The sequence below is a fragment of the Loxodonta africana genome, chromosome 15, assembly GCF_030014295.1.
Source record: "Loxodonta africana isolate mLoxAfr1 chromosome 15, mLoxAfr1.hap2, whole genome shotgun sequence".
In the NCBI taxonomy this organism is placed as follows: Eukaryota; Metazoa; Chordata; class Mammalia; order Proboscidea; family Elephantidae; genus Loxodonta; species Loxodonta africana.
Genome location: NC_087356.1, coordinates 72,414,349 through 72,429,564, shown reverse-complemented (window position 1 = coordinate 72,429,564; position 15,216 = coordinate 72,414,349). Strand labels below are relative to the sequence as shown.

The 15,216-nt window shown below is 39.9% G+C and overlaps 1 protein-coding gene across 1 annotated transcript; it reads right to left on the bottom strand.

Moving 5' to 3' along the window:
- Positions 1–3,038: 3,038 nt before the first annotated feature.
- LOC100665255 (olfactory receptor 10S1-like) lies at positions 3,039–4,042 on the bottom strand. The gene has a single exon (XM_003418276.4). The coding sequence runs from the start codon at positions 4,005–4,007 to the stop codon at positions 3,039–3,041; it is 969 nt and encodes a 322-aa protein (XP_003418324.3). The 5' UTR covers positions 4,008–4,042.
- Positions 4,043–15,216: the final 11,174 nt, after the last annotated feature.

The following is a 15,216-nucleotide window of genomic DNA, read 5'->3' as shown; positions in this document are numbered from 1 at the left end:
ATACTGCTTGATTTAAAGTCAGGAAAGGTGTGCATCAGAGTTTTCCCCTTTCACCATGCATGTTCAATCTGTATCCTGAGCAAATAATCCTAGAAGCTGGAGTACCTGAAGAAGAATGGGGCATTAGGATTGATTAAAGATTCATTAACAACCTGCTTTAGGCAGATAACACAACCTTGCTGGCTGAAAGGACTTGAAGCACTTACTGATGAAGATCAAAGGCCACAGCCTTCAGTATGGATCACACTTCAACGTAAAACAAAAATTCTCACAAGTGGACTAATAGGAAGCATCATGATAAACGGAGAAATTATTGAAGTTGTCTAGGATTTCATTTTACTTGGATCCACAATCAATGCCCATTGGAAGCAGAAGTTAAGAAATTAAAAGACGCATTGTATTGGGCAAATCCGCTGCAAAAGACCTCTTTAAAGTTTTTCAAAGCAAAGATGTCACCTTAAAGACTGAGGTGTGCCTGACCCAAGACATGCTGTTTTCAATCGTCTGATACACATATGAAAGCTGTACAGTGAATAGGGAAGTCTGAAGAAGAATTGACACCTTTGAATTGTGATTTTGGTAAAGAATATTAAATATGCCATGGACTGCCACAGAACGAACAAATCTGTCTCAGAAGAAGTACAACCAGAACGCTCCTTAAAAGTAAGAATGGTGAGATTACGTCTCACCTCCTTTGGACGTGTGTTATCAGGAGGGATCACTCCCTGGAGAAGGACATCATGCTTGGTTAAGTAGAGGGTCAGCAAAAACGAGGAAGACCCTGAAGGAGATGAATTGACACAGTGGCTACCATAATGGGATAGAGCATAGCAACAATTGTGAGGATGGTGCAGTACCCGGCAGTGTTTCGTTCTGTTGTACACAGTGTCACTTTGAGGTAGAACCAACTGCATGGCAACTTATGACAACAACAACAGATAATACTTTTGTTGTCTTTCTATTTGAGAGAGATTTATAAAAGAAAATAACAGTTCGTATACTGTTTGCATTGTAGGAGGCTGGGAAAATGATAGCATTGTGTAGTTCTTTTTGACAAGTAATCTTTTTCATTTTAATTACTACTAATTAATTCTTTAGGCCCTTTCCCTTTAAATTTCGGGTAAGCCTGTAATAGTATAAATATACCAATTCTCCTAAATCTCAAATCAAACCCCATAATAGCAATATCTAAAAGGAAAAAAATATTTTTTTCCTTTAAATTATCTCTAATTTAATCCTACGAAATGCCATTCCATCTCTAATGTCACAGCAGAAGGTAACAGCACTTTCAAGCGTGTATGGAATGTTGTAATAGTCTGCTGACTGGTCATCCTACAACCTGCCTCCTTTTTCTGTCTTCCCATTTATATTATGATTCACTACTTAATGAATGTGACTTCCCAGGATGAGGATATTTCTAGAGGAAGAGGAGAAATAAATAGGTAGTGTGCCTAATGGATGACCTAAACCCTTTAATCAGACTTTCGAGGCCATCTTCTCTCCACAGAGTAATTTAGACTCATCCACTCACTTCTCTGAACATAGCAGGACTCCTCCCTCTTACACGGCAGGCTGCCTCCACTAGAACCTAGAGTTATCTTTCATCACCTCAGAGTCTAGAGATGTCTTTTTGTGTTTTGTAGTTGTTGTATGTCATGGATTGAATTATGTCCCCCACACCCCTCCCAAATATGTGTATCAACTTGGTTAGGCCGTGATTCTCAGTAATGTGTGGTTGTCCTCATTTTGTGATTGTAATTTTATGTTGAGAGGATTAGGGTGGGACTGTAACATCACCCTTACTCAGGTCACCTTCCTCATCTAATGTAACGGGATTTTCCCTGGGGTGTGGCCTGCACCACCTGTTATCTCTCAAGACGGAAAAGGAACGGGAAACAAGCAGAGAGATGGGAACCTCATATTACCAAGAAAGGAACCCTACTAGCAGAGCACATCCTTTGGACCCAGGGTCCCTGCACCTGAAAAGCTCCTCAGCCAGGGGAGGATTGAGGACAAGGACCTTCCTCCAGAGCTGACAAAGAGAGAAAGCCTTCCCCTGGAGCTGAAACCCTGAATTTGGGCTTGTAACCTACTAGGCTCAGAGAGAATAAATTTCTCTTTGTTAAAGCCATTAACTTGTGGTATTTCTGTTATAGCAGTACTACTCGACTAAGACACTGAATAAATGTTCAGTGAAGGTCTAAAAACCCTGACAATCTTTCAGATACAGTTTATTCAAACTTAGTGTGTAATAAGCTCTTTTACTTCTCCAGCCTCTTGGTAAGAAAGAAAACACTTATTTTGCACAAGGTACTTTACAAAATTATCTCATTTAGTCCTCACACATTCGTACATAGCAGTTAGTATTAATCTTACTTTCAAAGAGGATAAGGAAACTAAAGCATTAGAAAATTTTCGGAAGATTTTACATCTACTGACTGGTAGAATCAGAATTAGAGTACTGGTAAGTACCATTCAGTATGACCTGTGTCATATCCTGTCTTAGTGGGAGAGGACAGTCAGTGAAAAGAATGCTAAACCTGTAAGCTAAAGAGTCACAGGGTCAGTTCTGACACATTCTAATGACCCTGGGAAAGTCACTTTTTTCCATGAAATTGTATTTTGTCATGCTAAAAATGTGTTTTCTTTTTTAAGATGGGTGATGATTATACAGAGGTTTATTTTATTGTTTATACCTTAAACTTATGTTATCAGATTCCTTTATATGTTTATGCACTTAATAAAGTTACTTTATAAAAGTAGAAAGAAAAAAATTTACTAAATAAATGACAATATGAGTAGCATTTTAAATACCCCTGAGCCATACCACTGAGACCTAGGAGGTATCCTAGACAACCCGTAATCCAGTCCTATTATTTTCTAAAGTTTGTGATTGAGGCATCACTTTACCAAAGGAATAAAATAATGGTTGAGCTGAAACTCGATTGTTCTGATTTCCACTTGACTGATATTCCCTCTTTATTTTGATAAGTGAACAGTTGCTTTCCCAGCAGGCAAATAAGATAGTCACAGTGAGGCTAGGGGGCTGGGCTGCTGGGTGGAGACTCCAGGAAGCCTTGGCACAGAAGCCTTCTCAGAGCGCGCTTCACCTCCTTGTTCCGCAGAGTGTAAATGAAAGGGTTGAGCATTGGAGTGACCATTGTGTTGAAGACAGCAGGGGCCCCAGCTCCTGCCCCACTGGAGCGAGGCTGCAGGTAGATACACACAGGTGGCATGTAGTACAAGAGTACCACTGTGAGGTGTGCAGTGCACGTGGAGAAAGCACGCTGCCGCCCCTTAGCTGTGCGGATCTCCAGCACAGCGGCCACAATAAAGACGTAGGATATGACGATTAGGACCAGACAGCCTGCACCCACAATGCCAATGTTGGCAAGGATGACAATCTCATTGATGGTGGTGTCTGCACAGGCTAGCTTCAGCACAGGGGGAATGTCACAGAAGAAGTAGGCAATGTGGTGAGGTCCACAGTAGAGCAGGCGGAAGGTGAGGGAGGTATGGATTGCAGAGTGAACAGCACCTATAGCCCAGGTGATCCCAGCCAGCCCTGCACACATTTGCCTATTCATGGTCACTGGGTATTGCAGGGGTTGACAGATAGCCAGGTAACGGTCATAGGCCATGACAGTGTACAGGAAGCACTCAGTACTGCCCAGGAAGTGGAAGCAGTAAAGTTGAACAGCACAGCCCTCAAAGGAAATCACCCTTCCATCCAGAGTCAGGAGACCTGCCATTACCTTGGGCACTGTCACTGTAGACAAACATGCATCCAGGAAGGAAAGGTGCCCAAGGAAGTGGTACATGGGGGAGCAGAGATGAGGATCAGAGCCCACAGTTAAGAGAATGAGGAGATTCCCAGTCATGGTGATGCTGTAGATAAGGAGCAAGAGGAGGAAGAAGAGGGTAGGATGTTCAGCTGTGTACGTCAGGCCCCCCAGGCAGAAATAGCTCACCATAGTCTGGTTGAGGTATTCTGTCTCCATAGCCATTTTCTCAAACAGAGTGGTTAGTTATCTCCTTGCAGCAAAACAGGTATCAACAGATGTAATAAATAGGCATTTACCCTTTGGCATCGAGTCAATTCTAACTCATAGTGACCCTATAGGACAGAGTAGAACTGCTCCAAAGGAGCACCTGGTGGATTCAAACTGCTGACCTTTTGGTTAGCAGCCGGAGCTCTTAACCACCGCACCATCAGGTTTTCCAGGCATTTACCTGTCCTGAAATATTTTTATCCATTGGGCTAAGCCATCTTGGTCTTGCTCACTCAGCAGGAGATACACAGTGTTATTTCCCTGTTCCGTCCTTTTTTAGCATTTTTTTGCAACCTATTTCATATTAAAAGACTCATTCCTTCATAATGAATCTTTTCAGTATGAGATCTGTAATATTTATGAAGTACATAAAGGTCTGTCAGGATTATTTGGAGAAATGTACCTCCTCAATAATACCAATATAAGCACACAAATCATGCTCCCATTGGGTATATATATATTTTTATATGGTCCAGAATTGTGATGTCCTCGTCCTCCTAATTGGTTCTGCCATGCTATAGATGTGGGTAGGCAGGATTTTATCTTCTGGGGACCTTGCCTAGAGTTTTTAGCCCTATTACATCAGCCAAGAACAGGGCAGTTCCACACTTCCCTCTACCATTGGGAGTTCTTTGGAATTTCAACTGCCAACAACCCTCCAGTGTATGACAAGGAGGCCTTGGGGAGTTGACTGAATAATTATCAGGATAAATTATAGAGTATATTTCATGCTTGGACTGTAAAACTTTGTCTCCTTAACCTTTTAGGAAGTGTCCACTTCTGCTTTTGGTTGAGCCTTTCCATTGGGCCAGAATTGAAATGGAAGAACTCTCTTTGATGTTTTTCTCATGTTACCTCCTACATCTAATTAGATGTTGAAGTATGTACAAATGTTCTTTAAACTGCCTTTTCTGGTATCTGTTCAAATTTCATGAATGTTTCCTAATCCCACCTTTGATTACTTTATACCTAGATTTTCGCGATGGTCCTTTATGTGCCATCTCTCAATCATCCCTCTAATCTAACAAAGGATTCTGCATTCAACGGCTTTGTCAGTCTTTAAGCAACACGTGTGATTGATTCATCTCTCCCGTTTGTTAGTCTCCACTGCCTAAAGCATAAAGTGCCTCTCAGTCTGCTAGTCATAGTTTTTTATTTTTATTTATTATGTTTTAAGTGAAATTTTACAATTTGTTAGTCTCTCATCGAAAACTTACACACACCTTGCTACGTAACCAGCTTCTCTACTCCTAATGTGACAGCACACTCCTCCTCTCTGCCCTGTATTTGCCCTGTCCATTCAACCACCTCCTGTCCCCCTCTGCCTTCTCATCTCACCTCCAGACAGGAGTTCCCCACATAGTCTCCTGTGTCTACTTAAGCCAAGAACCCTGCTCCTCACCAGTATCTTTTTCTGTCTTATAGTCCAGTCCAATCCGTGTCTGAAGAGTTGGCTTCAGGAACGGCTCCAGTCTTGGGCTGATACGTGGCCTAGGGGCCACGACATCTGGGGTCCCTCCAGTCTCATTCAGACCATTAAGCCTGGTCTTTTTATGAGAATTTGAGGTAGGCATCCCGCTATTCTCCTGCTCCATCAGGGAGTCTCTGCTGTGTTCCCTATCAGGGTAGTCATCAGTTGTAATCAGTGAGCATCTAGCTCTTCTAGTCTCAGCCTGATATAGTCTGATTTATGTGGCCCTTTCTGTCTCTTTGGCTCATAATTACCTTGTATCTTTTGTGTTCTTCATTCTCCTTTGCTCCAGGTGGGTTGAGACCAATTGATGCGTCTTATATGATCCCTTGCTATTGTTTAAAACCCCAGATTCCAGACACCAAAGTGGGATGCAGAACATTTTCCTAATACATTTTGTTATGCCAGTTGAACTAGATGTCCCCTGAAACTATGATGGCCAGACCCCCGTCCCTGCTACTTTGGCCTCCGCAGCATTTGGTTGTATTCAGGAAACTTCTTAGGGTTTGGTTTAGTCCAGTTGTGCTGACTTCCCCTCTACTGGGTGTTGCCTTTCCCTTCACCTGAAATAGTTCCTGTCTACTATCTAAGTAGTGAATATCCCTCTCCCTCCCTCCCTCCCCTCATAACCATCAAATAATATTTTCTTCTGTGTTTAAACTTTTTCTTGAGTTCTTATAATAGTGGTCTCATACAATGCTTTTCCTTTTGCAACAGACTAATTTCACTCAATGTAGTGGCTTCCAGATTCCTCCATGTTATGAGATGTTTCACGGATTCATCCTTGTTCTTAATCATTGTGTAATATTCCACTGTGTGAATATACCATATTTATTTATCCATTCATCCATTGATGGGCGCCTTGATTGCATCCATCTTTTTTTTTTTTTAATAATTTTTATTGTGCTTTAAGTGAAAGTTTACAAATCAAGTCAGTCTCTCACACAAAAACTTACATTCACCTTGCTACATACTCACAATTGCTCTCCCCCTGAAGAGACAGCCCACACCCTCCCTCCACTCTCTTTTCATGTCCCGTTCACCAGCTTCTAACCCCCTCTACCCTCTCTTCTCCCCTCCAGGCAGGAGATGCCAACAAATTCCCAAGTGTCCACCTAATCCAAGAAGCTCACTAGTCACCAGCATCCCTCTCCAACCCATTGTGCAGTCCAATTCCTGTTTAAAGAGTTGGCTTTGGGAATGGTTCCTGTCCTGGGCCAACAGAAGTTCCGGGGGCCATGACCACTGGAGTCCTTCTAGTCTCAGTCAGACCATTAAGTCTGATCTTATGAGAATTTGGGCCTGCATCTCACTGCTCTCCTGCTCCCTCAGGGGTTCTCTGTTGTGTTCTCTGTCAGGGCAGTCATCGGTTCTAGCTGGTACCATCTAGTTCTGGTCTCAGGATGATGTAGTCGCTAGTTCATGTGGCCCTTTCTGTCTTTTGGGCTCATAATTGCCTTGTGTCCTTAGTGTTCTTCATTCTCCTTTGATCCAGGTGGGTTGAGACCAATTCATGCATCTTAAATGGCTGCTTGCTAGCGTTTAAGACCCCAAACGCCACACTCCAAAGTGGGATGGAGAATGTTTCTTAATAGATTTTATTATGCCAATTGCCTTAGATGTCCCCTGAAACCATGGTCCCCAGACCCCTGCCCCTCCTATACGGGCCTTTGAAGCATTCAGTTTATTCAGGAAGCTGCTTTGCTTTGGTTTAGTTCAATTGTGCTAACCTCCCCTGTATTGTGTGCTGTCTTTCCCTTCACCTAAAGTAGTTCTTATCTACCATCTAATTAGTGACTGCCCCTCTCCTACCCTCCCTCCCTCCCCCTCTCGTAACCACTAAAGAATGTTTTCTTCTCAGTTTAAACTATTTCTCAAGTTCTTATAATAGTGGCCTTATACAATATTTGTCCTTTTGCAACTAATTTCACTCAGCATAGTGCCTTCCAGGTTCCTCCATGTTATGATAGAGTATGTTTTCTGTATCTTGCAGCCCTGTCATTGGGTGCATAAATATTTAATATGGTTATATCTTCTTGGTGTATTGTCCCTTTAATCATTATATAGTGTCCTTCCTTATGCTTTGTGATGGATTTAACTTTAAAGTCTATTTTGTCAGAAATTAATATTGCCACTCCTGCTCTTTTTTGATTGTTGTTTGCTTGATATATTTTTTTTTCCATCCTTTGAGTTTTAGTTTGTTTGTGTCTCTAAGTCTAAGGTGTGTCTCTTGTAGGCAGTATAGAGATGGATCGTGCTTTTTTAATCCATTCTGCCACCCTCTGTCTCTTTATTGGTGCACTTAGTCCATTTATATTCAGAGTAGTTATGGATAGATATGAATTTAGTGCTATCATTTTGATGTCTTTTTTTGTGTGTTGACAGCTTCTTTTTCCCACCTGATTTTGTGTGCTGATTAGATTTTCTTTATATATTGTCCTTTCCTCATATTTGTTGTTGTTGATTTTGTTTTTGCTGAGTCTGTATTTTTCCCTTGTATTTTATTTTGATGATTAGGATAGTTTGTCTCCTTTGTGGTTACCTTGTTATTTATCCCTATTTTTATAAATTTAAAAGTTTTAGTTCTTTGTATCACTATATCTTCATCTCCATATGGAAGGTGTATGATTACATTTCTTAGACCCTCTTTATTATTTTAAAGTTGTCGTCTTTTATATAATAACATTGCCGTTACCCTGTGTTGGGCTTTTTTTTTTTTAAATCTTGCTTTATTTTTTTGGATTTTCCTGCCTGAGTTGACTTCTGGTTGCTCTGCCCAGTGTTTTAGTCTTGGGTTGGTACCTGATATTATTGATTTTCTAACCAAAGAACTCCCTTTAGTATTTCATGTAGTTTTGGTTTGGTTTTTATGAATTCCCTCAACTTGTGTTTATCTGGAGATGTCTTAATTTCACCTTCATATTTAAGAGACAGTTTTGATGGATATGTGATTCTTGGCAGGCAGTTTTTGTCCTTCAATTTTTTAAATATGTCATCCCATTGCCTTCTTGCCTGCATGGTTTCTGCTGAGTAGTCTGAGCTTATTCTTATTGGCTCTCCCTTGTAGGTGGCTTTTCGTTTATCCCTCGCTGCTCTTATAATTCTCTCTTTATCTTTGGTTTTGGCAAGCTTGATTATAATATGTCTTGGTGACTTTCTTTTAAGATCTACCTTATGTGGAGTTTGATGAGCATCTTGGATAGATATCCTCTCATCTTTCACAATATCACGGAAGTTTTCTGCCAACAAATCTTCAACAATTTTCTCTGTATTTTCTGTTGTCTCTCCCTGTCCTGGTACTCCAATCGCTTGTACGTTATTTCTCTTGATAGAGTCCCACATGATTCTTAAGGTTTCTTCTTTTTTTACAATTCTTTTATCTGATTTTTCTTCAAATATGTTAGTGCCAAGTGATTTATCTTCGAGTTCTGCTGGCTGAATTCTGCTCCTCTGACTTTCTATCGAGTTATCTAATTCTGACATTTTTTGTTAATCTTCTGAATTTCTGATTGCTGTCTGTCTATGGATTTTTCCAGCTTATTAAACTTTTCATTATGTTCCTGGATAATCTTTCTAATTTCTTCAGTTGCTTCGTCTGTGCTCCTTGGCTTGTTCTGCATATTGCCTCATTTCCTTCCTGATGTCTTGAAGGGTTCTGTATACTAAACTTTTGTATTCCGCATCTGGTAATTTCAGGAATGCACTTTCATCTAGAAGATCCCTGGATTCTTTATTTTGAGAGCCTGTTGAGGTGATCATGGTCTGTTTCTTTATGTGACTTGATATTGACTGTTGTCTCCGAGCCATCTCTAAGTTATTGTATTGACTATTGTCTCCGAACCTTCTATATAAGTTATTGTATTAGTTTATGCTTGCTTTTACTGTGTCATAGCTGCTTGCTTTGTCTTGTTTTGGTATACATACAACTATGGTTTCCTTGAGTGGGCTAGCTTGATTATTTTCACCTTTGGAGCTCTGGTGTCCTGTCCACAGCTGGCTAGAGTTTTTATCAAGTATATCACTCTAGGATTCCATTCAGTTTTCTTGTATGAATTCAGCTCAGGTTTCCAGGTAGCTGATATCAAGTGTGTGGTATTGACTCTGTCCTCTAGTCTTAGAGGGGCAGGGGTGATTGGCATATATACCGATATCTGATTGTAGCAGGGGGTCATGCTCTGAACAAGGCAGGAGGCTGAGAACCGACCCCCAAGTGTCTCTGAGGAAAATGCAGCTCTGTTTCCTACAGCATGGTGGTGAGTGGGTTCTGCAGATGGAACATGGGCACCCAAAGTTTTTGGTTGTAAGGACTGGGAGGTACTAGTTATCGTTGGACTCCTGTCACAGGTGGAGAGTGACCTGAGTGGAGCTGCCAGTCCTTAGGTCCCTGTTGTGGGTAGGTAAGGACCTTGTTTCATATACAAAGCAGTGGTGAACATCAAACACCCACCTCTCCACCACACAGCTGAAATGGTTGGAGTTTGCCAACAAGGGCCTATTGTCCTGAAATAGGCCCACACAGGTCCATGCAGAAGGGAAAGATGCTCAACGTCCATGGATGCTTTATGCCTGGACAGGAGCCACTTCTGTCCTGAGCTGCCCCTGTTAATGGAGCTAGCAAATTATCTTTTCCCCCCAGTTGCAAATTTTTTCCTTCCCCAAGGCCAGGAGGATGACTCTAGGTGCTCACCAGGGTCTATCTCAAGCCCAGGGATTCAGCCACTGAAGCCAACTTGGGCGTAGGGTGGGAGGTGGGATAAAATATACGCAATTCCTTAGCTTTTGCGGAGAGCGTGCCATTCTCCTCAGTTTCTGGAGGTGTGAGTTGGCTGTGTGGCTGGCTGCTTCTCCCTGAGGAAACCGTGGCCCAATGCTAAGACCAGCCCACCACTACCACCGCTGCCGCTGCTCAGGGAATGGTGTCTGAGGGCTCCCCGCGATTCAGGTCTGGTAATTCCTCTCCACTTCTGAATGGGCTCTTCGTCCCCCTGCCCCTCAGTTCATTGTCTAACCTTGCCTTTGATGCTCAGGGCTCCCAGCTTGTGGCAAATATATTTGTTTCGCTTGTTTTTTCAGGTCTTTGTTGTAAAGAGGGCTCGATGGAAGTGTCTGTCTATTCCGCCATCTTGGATCTGCCTCTGCATCCAAATTTTTGCTATTGTAAACAGTGCTGCAATGAACATGAGTGTGCATATATCTGTTCGTGTAAAGGCTCTTATTTGTCTAAGATATATTCCAAGGGTTGGGATTCTATTTCTAGTTTTGTAAGGAAGTGCCAAATCAATTTTCAAAATGGTTGTACCATTTTACATTCCCACCAGCAGTGTAGAAGTGTTCCAGTCTCTTCACAACCTCTTCAACATTTGTTATTTTGTGTTTTTGCATTAATGCCAGCCTTGTTGGAGTGACATAGTACCTCTTTGTAGTTTGATTTCCTTTTCTCTGATGGCTAATGATCGTGAGCATTTCCTCATGTATCTGTTTGCTACTTGAATGTCTTCTTTGGTGAAATGTTTGTTCATATCTTTGGCTATATTTTAAATGGATTATTTGTCTTTGTGTTGTTGAGTTTTTGCAGTGTCATGTAGATTTTAGAGATGAGATGCTGATTGGATTTGTCATAGCCGAAAATTTTTTCCAGTCTGTAGGTAGTCTTTTTACTCTTTTGGTGAAGTCTTTGGATGAGCATAAACATTTGATTTTTAGGAGCACCCAGTTATATAGTTTCTCTTCCTGTGTTTGTGCCTTGTTAGTAACATTTTGTATTCTGTTTATGCCATGCATTAGGGCTCCTACCGTTGTCCCTATTTTTTCTTTCATAGTATTTACTGTTTTAGATTTTATATCTAGGTCTTTGACCCATTTTGAGTTAGTTTTTGTGAATGGTGTGCGATATGGTCTTGTTTCATTTTTTTTTGCAGGTGAATATCCAGCTATGACAGCACCATTTCTTAAAGAGACTGCCTTTTCCCCATTTAACAGTCTCGTGTGTGGGGCCTTAGTCAGATATCAGCTGCTCATATGTGGATGGATTTATGTTTGGATTCTCAATTCTGTTCCATTAGTCTATGTATCTGTTGTTGTGCCAGTACCAGGTTGTTTTGACTACTGTGGCAGTATAATAGTTTCTAAAATCAGGTAATGTGAGACCACCCACTGTGTTCTTCTTTTTCAGTAATGCTTTAGTTGTCCAAGGCCTCTTCCCCTTCCATATGAAGTTGTTGATTTGTTTCTCCTTCTCATTAGAAAATGTCAATGTAATTTGGATTGTGGTTGCATTGTATCTATAGATCACTTTGGGTAGACTAGACATGTTCAAAGTGTTGAGTCCTCCTATCCATGAGCAATGAATATTTCTCCACTTCTGTAGGTCTGCTCTGCTTTCTTGCAGTAGTGTCTTATAGTTTTCTTTGTATAGGCGTTTTATGTTTCTGGTTGGATTTATTCCTAAGTCTTTTATCTTCTTGTGAGGAATTTCAAATGGTATTGATTTGGCGATTTCCTCTTCAGCCTTCTCTTTGTTGGTGTAGAGCAATCCAACTGATTGTCGTACATTTATCTTGTATTGTGAAACTCTGCTGAACTCTCCTATTAGTTTCAGAAGTTTTCTCATGGATTCTTTAGGCTTTTCTGAGTATAATATCATGTCATCTGTATATAGAGATGCTTTTTCTTCTTTCTTACCAATTTGGATGCTCTTTATTACTTTTTATAGCCTAATTTCTCTGGCTAGGACCTCCAGCACAGTGGTAAATATGAGTGGTGACAAAGGGCATCCTTGTCTGGTTCATGATCTCAAGCAAATGCTTTCAGACTCTCTCCATTTAGGAGGATGTTGGCTGTTGGCTTTACATAAATGCCCTTTATTATATTGAGAAATTTCCCTTCTATTCCTATTTTGCTGAGAGTTTTTTTTTTTTGTCACGAATGTGTGTTCAACACTGTGAAAACTTTTCTGCATCAATTGATAAGATCATGCGATTCTTGTCTTTTGTTTTATTTATGTGATGGATTATGTTGATTGTTTTTCTCATGTTAAACCATCCCTGCATACTTGGTATGAATCCAACTTGGTCATGGTGAATTTTTTTTTGATATGTTGTTGAATTGACTAGAATTTTATTGAGGATTTTTGCATCTATGTTCATGAGGGTTGTAGGTTTGTAGTTTTCTTTTTTTTGTTTGTGGTGTCTTTACTAGATTTGTTATCAAGGATTCAGTCTGCTATTCACAGTTATCTGTAAACTGTCTCAGTTATGGGAAAACTCTTAGCCCCTGCAATACCCTAGAGAAACTCTTCTTGCCTGTGGATGCTGTTTTCCTCTTCTTCTCCTCAATTTGCCAGAGTCTGTCTGTGATCTCACCATAACATCCTGCTTTTGAACTTGAATTGAATACCTTTAATCCACCTCCTGAAATTTATTCTCTATGGTAGTTTGAAATTTAAAGGAGTCTCTATTCAAATATTTTATCTCACATTGATTTATTACTCAAACCTGATGACACTTTTGATATGCACGAATAACTGCATTCTGTCTTGGACTGTTTCAGAGTTCTATCTGTACATGTCAAGTCCCCTAAGAGCCACAGAGGGCAAAAAAAATTTTTCTTCTAGCTTTGCATGAATACTTTTGGTATAACGTAGTTGAAATAGCAAGGAGCCAAGTTTACTTAGACTCCTGTGAATGTATGTTTCAATCGCTAGCCAACTACATATTAACTTAAAAATATGAATCATGGTGCTTAAATTCTCTGTTCTTCCATTCCTCAAATTTAAATTGGGTTTGTCATCACTGGTGTTCCATTTAAATTGTTATTTTACCCAGTATAGAGTGGGACTCATAACATAGGATCTTAATTATCTCCAAACTCAATAGTTTTTTACTGAATGCAGTGATCTCTTTTGTCTTGCTCCTGACAAAGAGTTTTGTAGCATCTGCTTGCATATATTTAGTAATGGAGTAATCCCTATTTCACAAGGGAGGTTGTTCCAATGTTATATATTGTATAATTGTTTTACTTCAGTTATATATATGTATATATATTATATATATATATATATCTGTTATTTCAAACAGTTAGTTTTCGAATTGTCTCCTTTGCAGTCACTAGAATGGCTATGATTGAACACACACTCACACACACAATGCAAGTGTTATTGGATGTGGCGAAACTGTAACCCTCATACATTGCTAGTTGAGATGTAAATGGTGCAGTCACTTTGGAAAACAGTTTGCCAGTTTCACAAAAACTGAAACATCAATTTGTTATAAGCCAAGAAACTAACAAAAAACTAAATCCACTGCCATCGAATCGATGCCAACTCATAGTGACCCTATAGGACAGAGTAGAATTGCCTCATAGCGTTTCCAAGATTGTAATCTTTATGGAAGCAGGCTGCCACATCTTTCTCCCATGGAGCAGCTCATGGGTTTGAACCGCTGGCCTTCTGGTTAGCAGTTGAGCAATTAAGCACTGCACCAACACTCCTTTGCCATATTACTTGGCAACTTCATTCATAGGTCTCTACCAAAGAGAAATGAAAACATATATGTCTACGCAAAGACTTTCATGTGAATGTTCATGTCAGAAATGTTCATAATAGCCAAACCCTGGAAACAATCCCAAAGTTCACCAACTGGTGAAGGGATAAACAAAATGACAATATCTGTATTATAAAATAATATTCAGCATTAAAAAGAAACAAAATACTGATACAGTCTACAAAATGGATGAAACTCAAAAAACATTATGCTAAGTGAAAGAAGACAGACACAAAGATAATATTGTATGATTCCATTTCTATGAAGTATCCAGAAAAAAAAAACAGTAAAGGCAGAAGGTAGATTAGTGGTTTTTTTTTTTTCTTTTTTAGGGCTGGGGGTTATCAAGGGGGCTGGCTACAAATGGGCATAAGAGATCTTTCTGAAGTGATGGAAATGCTCTAAAATTGGGTTGTAGTAAAGGTTGCAAATCTCTGTAAATTTGCTAAAAATCATTAACTTGCATATTTTGAACAGGTGAATTTATGGTATGCAAATTATACCTCAATAAGCTATTTAATAAAAGAACACATCAGTCAAAACAAGGAAAGCCTGCTGAGGGACACTTACTCTATCTATGTGTCGCACTTGATCATGGCGTATCATTTTCTTAATGTGATGGTGAATTCTGTTTGCCAATACCTGAGAAATTTTGCATTGATTTTCATGCCTAATATTACTTTGAACCATCTTTACCTGGGTTGTTGTTGTCGTTAGGTACCATCCAGTTGATTTCAGTTAGCAGCCAAGCACTTAACTGTTTGCAATACTAAGGATCTTATTTTATCTTGCTTGGTCCCCTGTTATTTAATTTATGCTTTTACTTTCTGTTTTATTAGTTCTTTCCAGGACTCCCCCTATTGAGTATCTTAATGCCCATCTATTGACTATACAACATGAGCTTTTACTGTTTTGCCTCTTCTTTCTCCTCTCATTTCCTAGTTGCATTGGTTCTATTACATCAGAGTACATAATATTTGCACATTAGTATTTCACGTTCATTCTCACCTTTGTTTTAGTCTTACATTTATATATTTATATATTGTTAAGTGTTCACCACCTATCCCTTTGCTGATGAATTTAGAATTCCTTAAGTTCATATATGTTGAACAATGTTTTCACATAGTCTTGATCTTTGAAGGACAGCTTGACT

Excerpts from the sequence above, each read along its gene's own strand:
- LOC100665255 (XM_003418276.4), bottom strand. The coding sequence starts at position 4,007 with ATGGCTATGGAGACAGAATACCTCAACCAGACTATGGTGAGCTATTTC.